Source organism: Felis catus, chromosome F2 (genome assembly GCF_018350175.1).
Source record: "Felis catus isolate Fca126 chromosome F2, F.catus_Fca126_mat1.0, whole genome shotgun sequence".
In the NCBI taxonomy this organism is placed as follows: Eukaryota; Metazoa; Chordata; class Mammalia; order Carnivora; family Felidae; genus Felis; species Felis catus.
Window position 1 is genome coordinate 83,186,309 of NC_058385.1, and position 13,422 is coordinate 83,199,730.

General features: G+C 45.0%; 1 protein-coding gene across 6 annotated transcripts in view; it reads right to left on the reverse strand.

The window, feature by feature from the left end:
• The window catches only part of ARHGAP39 (Rho GTPase activating protein 39), a 108,477-nt gene that overhangs the window by 27,552 nt on the left and 67,503 nt on the right, over positions 1-13,422 (reverse strand). Inside the window, exon 1 of one of the 6 annotated variants that reach the window (XM_045049862.1) lies at positions 1,897-2,429. The exons of the other annotated variants lie outside the window; for them this stretch is intronic. Coding sequence (XP_044905797.1) covers positions 1,897-2,261 — 365 coding nt within the window. The 5' untranslated portion in view covers positions 2,262-2,429. Of the gene's footprint in view, positions 1-1,896; positions 2,430-13,422 lie in introns of those variants that run through there. 6 annotated transcript variants of the gene reach the window in all.

The window sequence follows — 13,422 nt, forward strand, 5'->3', positions numbered from 1 at the left end:
TTTCAGCAGAAACTGGTTAGGAAAGAAGTTCATTTTCATCACAGCAATAACCACCACAGAAAGAAACTAAAAATCCAGGAATTAAGTTAAAAAGGAGTATGTTGGGTCAGTATGAATAAAATTACAAATATATGAGGTACTTAAAGAAATGTGAATACATACAAGTTTCCTTGGATTGGAAAATTCAATTATTATGAAGATATACCTTCTAAATTGGTTAATACATTTAATGTATTCTATCCTATAACATTTCCAATAGAAAGAAATGTTTTTAAAATTTAGAATGTTTGGAAAGTTAACCCCCAAAAATAAACATGTAAGAATAACTAAGAAAAAGTTCAGAAATGATAATGGGAGTAATAATTTTTACCATTAGATACAAACAATATTATAGAGGCAAATAATTAAAACAGTACTGTACTGGTAGAGAACTACACAGATTCTGGAATGCAGCAGAAAACACAAATATTGACCTAAATGTATATAAGAATTTAGTAAACAGGAATTAAAAATTTCATACTTAGCAAGTACATTGGAAACAAATCACGTGTCTAGCAATGGGAACTCATGTTTGCTCAGTATTGTTCATACTGAGAAACAGAATGCAATTGTGGAAATACTGTTGTACTATTTTTTTTCCAAATTCTTTTAATTTAATTTAATTTTTTAAATTTACATCCAAGTTAGTTAGCATACAGTACAACAATGATTTCAGGGGTAGATTCCTTAATGCCCCTTACCCATTTAGCCCATCCCCTTTCCCACAATCCCTCCAGCAACCCTCAGTTTGTTCTCCGTATTTTAAGAGTCTCTTATGTTTCATCCCCCTCCCTGTTTTTATATTATTTTTGCTTCCCTTCTGCTGTTGTACTATTTTTTAAACTGCAAAGGGGGCCGCCTGGGTGACTCAGTCAGTTAAGTGACTGGATTTCAGCGCAGGTCATGATCTCATGGTTTGTGAGATTGAGCCCTCTGTCAAGTTCTGCACGGACATCACTGAGTCTGTGTGGGATTCTCTCTCTGTGTCCCTGGCTGACTCGTGCACATGCACTCTCTCTCTCTCTCTCTCTCAAAATAAATAACTTAAGAAAACAAAACTGCAAAGGTAAATGCCAGAAAACTGATACATAGCATTTAATGGGCTTTATAATTTTTCTTCCATGTAATTATATGTACTTTCTACAACTAATGTGCATTGCTTCTCTAATAAAAATGTTATTTTATGTTTTTAATGTGTATTTATTTTTGAGAGAGATACAGAATCCAAAGCAGGCCTCAGGCTCCAAGGTGTCAGCACAGAGCCTGAAGCGGGGCTCAAACTCCCAAACCGCGAGATCATGACCTGAGCTGAAGTCAGACACTTTACCAACTCAGCCACCTAGGCGCCCATAAAAATGTGAGAATAAATGAATAGAAGTTGAAGTTGAATAAATGAACGGCAAATGTTGGTGGTATTTCCTAACATGTAATCATGCTACAGAAAAAGCTAGAAACATGAAGAGTGATGTGCGCAAACACATCTGTAAGGTGTCTATACATGTATCTACCTCAGTTGGTACATCCCTCCTCCTTCCGGCTGGCCACCAAAAGCCGACAGAGATCCCGCAGAGCTGGGAGCACCTGGTGGTTGGCCCGAGTTGCAGCTATAACCCGTATGTTCCTGTGCTCATTGTGGCTTTGCCTGACTTGTACCCAGGCCAGGTTGACACACAGTTCTTTTTTCTTCAAAGCCAAAGCCAACACAGTTTTTCCACCACCAGGATGGCACCATTACCTTCTGGAGGTATTCAGACCTCCTCCTTTTGAATTCTATGGTGTCACACTTCCCTGGGCCTTCAGGGACTCTGACATTTTCCTTTCCATTTCTAACTCCAGCCACCGGTACCCAGGGCTCACCTCTCCTCCAGACTGCTGCCGAAGCATTCCATGCGGGGCCTGGGCTGGGGGCAGGGACACAAGATGGGTAAGGCGGACACATTTCTGCTGCCACAGAACTCGCCCTCAGTGTGGGGCCAACACAGAATGAACCAGATCCTCAGGCATCTGCAGGACCCAGACATGGAGCAGGCCCAGGGAGGGAGGTCAGAGGCAGCTCTCTGGGAGGCGTGTTTGGGCAGTGAACAGGGCAAACAAGAGACCAGGCAGAGGAACCTCAAGGAGGAAGAGTGTGGCACCCTCCAGGACAGAAATGAAGCCGCTGTGCTAAGGCGCAAGGAGCAGTGAGTGGGGGAACCGTAGGGGGTTCGAGCCAGAGCACACATTTTCCAGTATCAAACCATACTTCCAGCAGGACTTCCAGACCTTATGTAAGTGCCAGTGCAGACGAAATTTCCCTATTTCAAAACCTACTTTACTGTGTAACTGAAGAGCTTCCAAAAACTTGCAGTAGGAGTTATTAATCTGCAATATCAAGAGGCAAATATCAAGAGGAGAATCTAAGAGAATTTTTTAATAATAAACATTATTTTAAATAATATTATTTAATAAATAAACATTTTTATTTAATTAATAACATTAAATTATAAAATTAATTGTTTTATTTAATTAATAACATTATTATTTAATAAGTAAACATTTATTTTTGAGAGACAGAGACAGAATGCGAGTGGGTTAAGGGCAGAGAGAGAGGGAGACACAGAATCCAAAGCAGGCCCCAGACCCTGAGCTGTCAGCACGGAGCTGGCCGTGGGGCTCGAACCCACAAACCAGGAGATCATGACCTGAGTCAAAGTCGGACGGTTAACTGACTAAGCCACCCAGGTGCCCCTAAGAGAATTTGATAAATGCCTTCCAAGTGATGCTCACGGATTGATAATCAGTATTTAGCAGCAACCACCGGTGTAAAAAGAAACTTTCAAAGATGAAGTATGTAAAATCTCATCACAAGCCACAACAGATGAATACCTACAACTGGTTTGGAAGGTAGGCCAGAGCAACTCCCTATGATTCCTCTGAGCAGCCCCTCTAGCCTTCCTGCTGTTCCTTGAGCACATCAAGAGCCCTCCCTCTTCAGGAGCAGCCCCTCTCTCAAAATGAACTGTGAGGGGAAAATCCATCAATCAAAGCTGACCCAGAATTGACACAGATGACAGAATTAGTAACGAGAATGTTACGACTTAATAAAACTGTATTCCATATGTTCAAAGGCTAAAAAAGGACCAAACATGGTAAGCAGAGAGAAGGAATAGATAACAAGTCTCAATCTACATTCCAGAGAACCCTGCAGTATCTGAAATGGAGAATACACTGGAAGGGCTTAACAACAGGACAGGCGTTGCAGATGAAAGGATTAGCAGATTTGTCTTTTTGTTCTTGTTGTTTGTTTTTTATTTGAGAGAGAGACAGAGTGTGTGTGTGCACACGCACATGCACGCACACAAGCAGGGAAGGAGCAAGAAGAGAGAGAGAATCTCAAGCAGGCTCCATGCTCAGTGCAGCACCCAACACAGTGCTCGGTCCCATGACCCTTGGATCATGACCTGAGCCAAAATCAAGAGGGGGGCACTCAACTGACTGAGTCACCCAGGTGTCCCAAGATTAGCAAATCTGAAAGCATAATAGTGTAAACTACCCAATGAAACAGAGAGAAAACAAAGATTAAAAGGAAAGAAAGAAAATAAAGAAAATTCGAGAGCGTCAGTGAGCTGAGGCGTACTCTACATACGATTGGAGCTCTGCAGGGATGATCAAAAGAAATATCTGAAGAAAAAAAACCCAAACATTTCCCAAACTTGATGAAAACTATAAACCTATAGGTCCAAGAAACCCCACGAACCCTGAGCAAGAAACATGAAGAAAACTACACTAAGGCAAATCATAAATTGCTCGCAACCAGCAACAGAGAAGATTTTAAAAGAAGCAGAGAGAAAGGACACGATCTGTCCAGACACAAAGTGAGGAAGAGGACAGACCTTTCACCAGAAGTGACGCGGCCGAGGAGGGCAGTGTGGCAACACGGGAACACCGTCCACCAAGAATCTGAGACCCAGCAGGGACACGCTTCACAGATGAGAGGGAAATACTTTCTAAGACACACACATGTAAAAGAAGGTATTGCCAGCAGACTCACATTACAAGCAATGTTTGGTGAAGTCTTCGGGCAGAGGAGGTCAACCACGTAAAAATCTACAACAGAAGTGAAGAGTACTGGAGATGGTAACTAGATGTTAATGTAAGAAATGTTTTCCTCTTATTTTCATCTCTTTGAAACGTAACTGGCTGCTTAAAGCAAAAATAACGAGTGTATTAAGTGGTTTACCTATGACAGCACCAGGAGGAAGCCTGGAGTGTGTTGTTGGCTCTCACACCACAGGTGCGGTGATGTATTACAAACTGCCTGAAGGCCCAGTCTGATCAGTTAATATGCACTATAAACCCCCAGACAGCAACTAAAAACATAGCAGAGAGTAAAAAGCAAAGCATAAAGTTGAATTTAAAAGATGTTCAATTAACCCCAAAGAAGAAAAAAAAACAAAAAAGCAAAGAACAGAGAGGACCAAAAAAAAAAAAAAAAAAAGCAAGATGACACATCTAAACCTAACCATACAAATAATCACATTAAGGGGCCCCTGGGTGGCTCAGTCAGTTAAGCGTCCGACTTCAGCTCAGGTCATGATCTCATGGTTCGTGAGTTTGAGCCCCACGTTGGGCTCTATGCTGACAGCTCAGAGTCTAGAGCCTGGAGCCTGGAGCTGCTTCCGATTCTGTGTCTCCCTCTCTCTCTGCCCCTCCCCTGCTCATGCTCTCTCTCTGTCTCTCACAGATAAATTAACATTAAGAAAAAATTAAAAAACAAAAAACAAATAATCACATTAAATGTGAGTGGTCTAAATCCCAAAATAAAAGGCAAAGACAGACTGTATAAAAAAGCAGGACGCAACAATGTGCTGCCTGAGAGAAAATTACAATAAAAGCATAACAACAGGTTAAAAGTAAAGGCTGGAAACAGAGATACCACGGTGGCACTTCAAAAGAAACCTGGAGTGCCTGTATTAACACAAACAGATTTTGGGACAAAGAGCACTACGAGGCATCAGGGAGCACTGCGTGATGATAATGGGATCCGTTCGTCAAGAGGACACAACAGTGGTAAATGTCTGTGCACCGCACTGCAGGGTCACACAACGTGCTTGGGCATTTATTTGCCTGTGAGAAATCAAAGCGTGTGTGTGCGCAGGTATTTACGCTAATGCTCACAGCAGCTCTATTTGTACCGGCCAAACCTGGAAGCAACCGAAATGCCATCTCAAGGAGGAGGGCCCACACAACGGAGTACTATTCAGCCCTGAAAAGGCAACGAGCTGTTGACATACGTAACGACTCTCAAGACAGTTACACCGAGTGAAAGATGGCAAAAAAGAGTCCATGCTGTCTGATTCCATTTATATAAACACCTGAAGAATGCAAACTGCTCCATAATAACACCAGGCAGATCGGTGGCTCCCTGGGAGTGAGTGGCAGCACCAAGAAGGGCTGGGGTGACGAGGGAAAGGAGACTCTCGTGGCCCACAGGCATGTGCACAATCACGACTGTGCAGTCTCACAAGTACACACACACACCAACACGTATCAAAATGCATGCTTTACACATGGCTGTTGATGCCTGTCACCTCCCCCTCTGAGAAGAAACGAGGTCAGAATCGTAACATTGAGCGGGATCTTGTCTTTTCATTATGCTTTCCTGGACTACTTCAACGGTTTTTGTGAAAATTTGTATCTTCATAATGGGGGGGGGGGGGGAAGATCAGTAAAACTACCACCAATTTTTTTCTTTTTTTTTTTTTTTTTTAATTTTTTTTTAACGTTTATTTATTTTTGAGACAGAGAGAGACAGAGCATGAACGGGGGAGGGTCAGAGAGAGAGGGAGACACAGAATCTGAAACAGGCTCCAGGCTCTGAGCGGTCAGCACAGAGCCCGACGCAAGGCTCGAACTCACGGACCGCGAGATCATGAACTGAGCCGAAGTCGGACGCTCAACCGACTGAGTCACCGAGGCGCCCCAAACTACCACCAATTTGAAAAAGAAAAATCCACACCTGCCTCACCCCAAAACCTCTACCTCAGGAGGCAAAGCTGTTGAGGGGTTGTTTCTGTCCCTCTGGGAAGAGGAGCATCTTTTCAAAAATCAAAGTGGAAATCTTAGTCTACATAAAACTTATATCAAAGGCCCACTGGGTGGACGGCTGAGTCATTTTCCCTCTCGGCAACAACCAAGGTTAAAAGCAAAACAGCAGACAACACTGATGGACTGAGAGGACAGCGAGGCCAACCTCAAGGCTCCACTGGGAGAACCTGGCTCCAGAACTCTGCAGGTGGCAGGGGAGATGTAGCATCCAGGCGGGCTATGGGCAGGCAAGACCGAGCGCCTGACCCAATGCCCCATCACGGAGGTCAAATGTCATTGATTCATATGGCTTGATCTGTTGTTACTAAGGGCACATTTGTAAGAATTTCATTGAAAGAGATGGATGGGGCAGAGGTTAATTTCAGAATTTCAGTAAATCAGTGGGAAAAAAAAGATTAAGCAGCACAAAATTCTTGGGGCGCATGGGTGGCTCAGTCAGTTAAGTGTCAGACTCTGGATTTCAGCTCAGGTTATGTTCCCAGGGTTCGTGGGTTCGAGTCCTGAACTGGGCTCTGCGCTGGGATTCTCTCTTACTCCCACCCTCTGCCCCGCCCCCACTCATGCATGTGCATGCTCTCTCTCTCAAAATAAACAAACATTTTTAAAAAGCACAAAATTCTTTTGTTTTCAACAAGAATAAAAATCTGTAATGATATCCTTGAATAAAAAAGGACGGATGCCATTCAAACTATGGCAAAAGTGACACACACATGCAAACAAACACTCCACACCAACAGAGAGAATGAAAACCAACACGGGTTGCTGAAGACAGCTGTCAGAAGCACACATGGGGTGACAGAGGCTGGGCCCTGAGCCTCCTGCCTTAAAAGGACAGCATCTTATACTGGGCGAAATAATAAAATCCACACATGATGCTCTAGAGAGTCCTAACCAAAGCTAATTGGGAAACTGAAACAAAACAAAACAAAACAAAACAAGGGCAAAACTACAAACACAAACAAGTAAACAGAAAGGATTTAGAGCAATGCCAGAGCATCACCTGAAGGGGATTCCATGAGAAGGAAAATCTTTTTTTATTTGAGAGAGAGAGAGTGAGCAGGAGAGCAGGGGAGAAGGGCAGAGGGAGAGAGAGAGAATCTCAAGCAGGCTCCACATTCAGCTCAGAGCCTGGCACAGGGCATTTTTGAACCCATGAACCTGGGATCATGACCTGGGCCAAAATCAAGAGTCAGGCGCTCAACTGACTGAGTCACCAGGGCGCCCCCAGGAAAGTCCTTTTTTGACGACAGAGGACATATTCAATGTCGAAGATGTAACACAATTAAATCTGACACACTGGCTAACACAGGGCAGAAGCACACAGAGCTACAATTGCACAGGCAGAACAAGGCGCCCATAGGGCCTTGACGCCCAGCCCGTGACATCAAAAGGAAAAAATAAGTCATTGATGCAGTGAAAATGCATAAATGAACATGGGATTTCATACTCATAAACTAGGAAAACTATTTTTTTTCTTTTAAAGTTTTTATTCATTTGAGAGAGAGAGAACACAAGCAGGGGAGGGGCAGAGAGGGAGAGAGAAAATCTTAAACAGGCTCTGCGCTGTCAGCACAGAGCCTGACATGGGGCTCAAACCCACAAACTGTGAGATCATGACCTGAGCCAAAGTCAGACACTTAACCAACTGAGCCACTGAGGTCCTCTGGGAACACTGGTTTTCAAGTGTCCACAGAATATTTCCAAATTGCATTATCACTTATACAACAAAAAAGCCCAATAAATTTTAGAATGCAGACATTTTAGATGTTATTCCTTAGACACAATATAATGATTAGAATATGTAACAGAAGCTAAATAAATTTACACTCTTGGAGACTAAAACAAGATTCACCTGAGTACAGCCAGGTCCGGGGCAGCCTAGCTGCTGAGCATGGTGCTGGGGGAGAAAAGCTGGGGGCGGGGGGGGGGGGGCTGGCAGGGTCCTCTTTCTGGGGGAGCAGACTGTACACCCCAGACCCAGAAGCAGCCGAAGCCCCCCATGCCCCCCACGCTGCAGGGACCACAGCCTAGGACTCTGCTGCACCCTGGAACTCCAGCAGCCCGGAGGCTCTCGCAGCCCTTCCCAAAACGTACCCAACACAGCAGTCCAGTCCAACTGCACCCAATCTGATTTGCACCCTAAACCGAGACACCTTAACAGCTATACGTGGGGTGTTGTGTGAGAGCACATGTGTGTGCATCCGTAAGTGTGTGCACTGAAGTTGTGCATGGGACCTTCTGTCCTGTGGCACAGCCACCACATAAAAGCGTGGCTCTTCTGTTCAAACGTGGCACCCAGAGGGAAAATACCTCTGGGAGTTGAGTGACAGCTGCTTCTGGTTGAAAACAAGGAGATTTTTAGTGGATGACATTCTGCTGTGTAAACCGTCTGGACCCTCACCACAGAATTGCTCTTACCTGCCATGAACAGAAGTGGTGGCTGGTAATGAGCCAGAATAGTTTCAGGCAGGAGGCCAGCCCTGGGGAGAGGAGATGGGGCCAATGTCCCGGCTGACGTGCATGGATTCAGCTAACTCTCAAAGATGAGGGAAAATGTGGTATATTTTCTATAAGATCAAGACAGCAAATTTACCATTAACATGTTCTTACAGAGGAGAAAGGAAAGAACTATCTAAAGAAGAATGAGGTAAGAAGGAACCATGGGCAAAGAAACAGAAAAGTGGGCAAATCTACACAGGGGCTAACTGAAAAAGAAAGAAGGCCTCCTGGGGTTGGGAACCTTGTGGCCAAGGCAGACACTGGCTGCAGAGTCCTGGTAAGTCCCACATGCCCACAAACATTTTAAGTACAACCACGGAAGAAAAATTCCGTGGAATAGTAAGATACATGACAGAAGGGAAAATAAAACCAAATCTACTTAACCTAGTAAAAGGCAAAACCAAAGAGAAAGGCAGTCTACTAGTTCTCTGTAATAGTAACAGCCAAACATGAGGGGACACAAACTTAGGAACTACTCACTCAGCAGCAGCAAATATAAGCGGCTGGGAACCAGAGACCGCAGACCTCTTGAGTGGCCCTGCAGGCACAGGGGACCGGCTACCTGTCAGGGGTCAGCACTCCTCAGAACGCAAGTCAATGGGTCCAATGAGAACGCCCCCTGGATCTTCTGTAGCATTTATATGACGAAAGTAAGGCACATAACCAGCTGAGACTGAGACGGTCTTTTTTTTTTGTTGAGAAAGAGCGAGTGAGCGAGAGCATGTGTGTGAGTGCAAACAGGAGAGGGACAGAGATCAAGTGGGCTCCACGCAGAGTCGGACATGGGGCTCCAACCCACAACCCTGGGTTCATGACCTGAGCCGAAATCAAGAGTCAGATGCTTAACTGACTGAGCTGGCCAGGTGCCCCCAGCTAAGACAGTCTTAAAGATCAAGAAGAGAAGGGGGTTCCTCACCACCCAGGGCTCGGGGCGCTGATGTGAGCAGACACACAGGCGTGACTGGGGTCTGGGGCAAAGTTGGGCATTTTGGAGATGAGAAGGAAAGTAGCTCCTCCCAGGAAAGTAGTTCCAGGCAGATGCAGGTCTCAATGTGAAGATAAACTGTAAGGAAAATGCAAGACATGGAAGGGAGTATCTTTGGATGTAGGCCAAGGAAGAACTTTTTAAATAAAACGTTAAAAGCATAAACCACTAGGCCAAAAGACTAATAAACTTGGTTGCATCGAAAGGACACAGGGACCAGTTAGCAGTCAGGTGACAGAGGACAGGACACTCATGGTATCTAAAAGCAATGAGGAATTGATATCAGGAACACAGGAACTCCTGCAAACTAACAGAGAAAGTAAGCCAGCAACGCCAGTGGGAAAATGAGCAAAAACAAATAAGCAACAAACACAAGAGAAAACTCAAGAGGCGAATGAACTCAAGAAGAAAGAATAAGAATCAGAGGCAAAGAAGAAACAGAAATCAAAGTGCTGGTGAGACGCTCCCCACCCCACCAACTGAGGGCCGGTGCCGGGGCTGCTGGTGGCCTTGCTGCACAGACCCCGGGGCCCCCACCCAGACCCCGGCAGTGGAGGGGCAGGGGCGGGTGCAGCGCCATCAGTGGTTGAAAAAGCAGTACCCATGAAGAAGGCACCCAGCCTACGGCCCACACATCACAGGAGCACATGGGACCCGCAAGACGCATGCCAGGTGCACAGAGTGGGAGCAGCATGGGGACAACCGGGGGAGGAGAGGGCAGCAGTGAAGAACACATACCTGAAAGGACACAAAGATGATAAACTAAATCCTTTTGCTGTGTCAGTGATCTAAGTACACAGAACGGCAATCATCCTGTCAGACCAAAGGCAGGTAGGTGTCAAGTAAACCCAACAGCTATACATTATTTAGAAGAAACGCACTCAAAGTATAAGGAAAGGGTAGTAGTTTGGGAAATGATGTTAAGAGGCCAATACCAACCAATGAGAAACAGCAATGCTATGCCAGGATCAAAGCAAGCCAAATTCAAGGCAAAAACGTGATGACATAATGACTAAAGGAATAATTCCCCAGGAAAATGTAACAGTCCTAAATTCATGTGCAATCCACAGCTTCAACACAGAGGAGGCAGTGACAGATTAAAAGGAGAAACAGGCGAATCTACCTCTTCAGAAGTGATACATCAGGCAGACAAAAAAATCAGCAAGAAACTGGACCGATGCAACAGATTTGATGTGTGTGAGCCACATCTGGGTAAGTGGCCGACTCTGGATCTCGGCTCAGGTCATGATCTCATGGTTGGTGGGTTCAAGCCCCGCATCTGGCTCTGGCTCTGTGCTGACACTGCAGAGCCTGCTTGGGATTCATTCTCTCTCTCTCTCTCTCTCTCTCTCTCTCTCTCCTTCCCTTTCTGCCCCTATCACTCAAAATAAATAAATCAACAACAACAACAACAACAACACAAACAACAGACTTGATCTAATGAACCCTAGACCTAACAAACGGAAAAGAAAATATTTTTGAAATTATTTTGAAATTTTGTAAAATCATTTACAAAAATTCAGGATTTAAGCCACAGTAAGTCTCAAAAACAAAAATAAAAACAAAAACCATGCTTTCTGACCAAAATGAAATTAAGTTGGCAATAAAGAACAAGAATGGAAAAAAAACCCTATAGTTTTGAAAATTAAGACATTTATAAGTTATGAACAAGTCAAGGAAGAAATCTTAATTAAAATCAGAAAATATTTTGGGCGCCTGGCTGGCTCAGTCAGTGAAGCGTGCAATTCTTAATCTTGGGGTCATGAAATTGAGTCTCATGTTGGGTGTAGAGATTACTTAAAAAAATTTTTAAGTCAGAAAAGATCTACCATTGGGGACACCTGAGTGGCTCTGTCAGTTAAGTGTCTGACTCTTGATTTTGGCTCAGGTCATGATCTCAAGGTTCATGGGTTTAAACCCCACACTGGCCTCTACACTTACAGTGTGGAGCCTGCATGATGTTCTCATTCTCTCTCTCTCTCTCTGTCTCTCTCTGCACCCCCCCACCTCCTCGCTCACTTGCGCCCTCTCTCTCTCAAATATAAAAAAAAAACACTTTATAAAATTGGATTTGAGATGTCAAAAAACCTGCATATTCCTGTGCATATTCAAGACACTGAATCAGTAGTTAAAAACGTATTCACACAGCCACAGGCCCAGGTGGTGTGTAAGTGTGCAGCCAGACAACCTGGAAGCAGGGCGTTTCAGAGGACACGCTCCCAAACACACAAGAAGGAAAGTACAGGCCAGTTTTACCTATCAACACAGGAAAAAAGCCTCAAAAAAATATTAGCAATCTGAATCTATTTTGAAAATGACACAGACCGGGTATTCTAGGAACGCAAGAAACATAGAATTAAATGCTGACTGCGGCTGGGTCCCGGGCCTGCTGTAACAAAGCGCAGCAAACTGGCAGCTTAAAACAACAGAAAGTCATTCTCTCCCAGTTTCGGAGGCTGAAAGTCCAAGCTCTAGCTGTGGGCAGGGCTGGTTCCTTCTGACCACTCCCGGCCTTTCTCTGGCTCCTGGTGGTGCTGGCGACCCTGGGCGTCCCCTGGCTTGCAGACGCATCCGTCTGTCTCTGGCTCCATTGCCAAGGGTGTTCTCCTCGTGTCTCTGTTCTCACTAGGACACGGGTCCTACCTAAGGCCCACCCTCCTCCAATGTGACGTCATCACAACTCTACTAACTACATCTGAAGAGACCTATTTCCAAATAAGGGCCCATCCTGGGGTCCTGGGGGTTAGGACTTCCCTTGGGGGAAGACACAGTTCAACCTATAACACTGATATCAATAGACTCAAAAAGAATACTTGATAAAATGGTACATCCACTCACAGTAAAGAACCTGACAGTAGAAGGTGGACTTTCTGTACCTGACAGTGTCACAGCATAACAGGTATAGGTATGCAGCCTGAGCGCTGGGACAAGGCCAGGCCTGGTGTTAGATCAGCAAGAGCCCAGAAATAAGACTGATATATAACAATCTGTGTGCATGCACCAGGAATGAGGAGAAGACAGGACTTTTTTATTTTTATTTTTTAAGTTTATTTATTTTGAGAGAGAGAGAGAGAGAGAGAGAGAGAGAGAGAGAACGAACAAGTGTACGTACAAGTGTCCAGGAGGGGCAGAGGGAGAGAGAATCCCAAGCGGGGATTCGACCAATCGACGCGGGGCTCGATGTCACAAACCATGAAATCACGACCTGAGCCAAAATCAAGAGTCAGATCCTTAACGGACTGAGCCATGCAGGCACCCCAAGCAGGACTTTAAAAAGAAATGTAGGGGCACCTGGGTGGCTCAGCGGTTGAGCATCCGACTCGGCTCGGGTCGCAATCTTGTGGTTCACGAGTTCGAGCCCCACATCAGGCTTGATGCTGTCGGCGCAGAGCCCACTTTGGATCCTCTGCCCCCGCCCCTCTCTGCCCCTACCCCACTCTCACTCACTCTCACAAATAAATAAACATCTCAAAAAACAAAGAAAAAAGAAATATAAAATAGATAAAGCACCTGGAAATAAACCTTAAAAAACATGCAAGCCCTTTGTGGAGAGAAGTGTAACACATACCACCTTAACGTGGGAGAAGAAAAGACAATGGAGACACCCATTTCCCCTAAACTGATCCATAAACTCAACACAGTTGTACTCCAGATCAAAGGGGGCTTCTTGTAGAAATCCTGGCCCCACACTGACCCAGTAACCCCACAACCCCACAGAACATCCAAGGAACTTGAAAAAGGATACTCCGGCCCCCAGGTAGCAGGGTGCAGGGCAGAGAAGGGTGGCCCGCTTCTCCAGTTGGTGCCCAGAG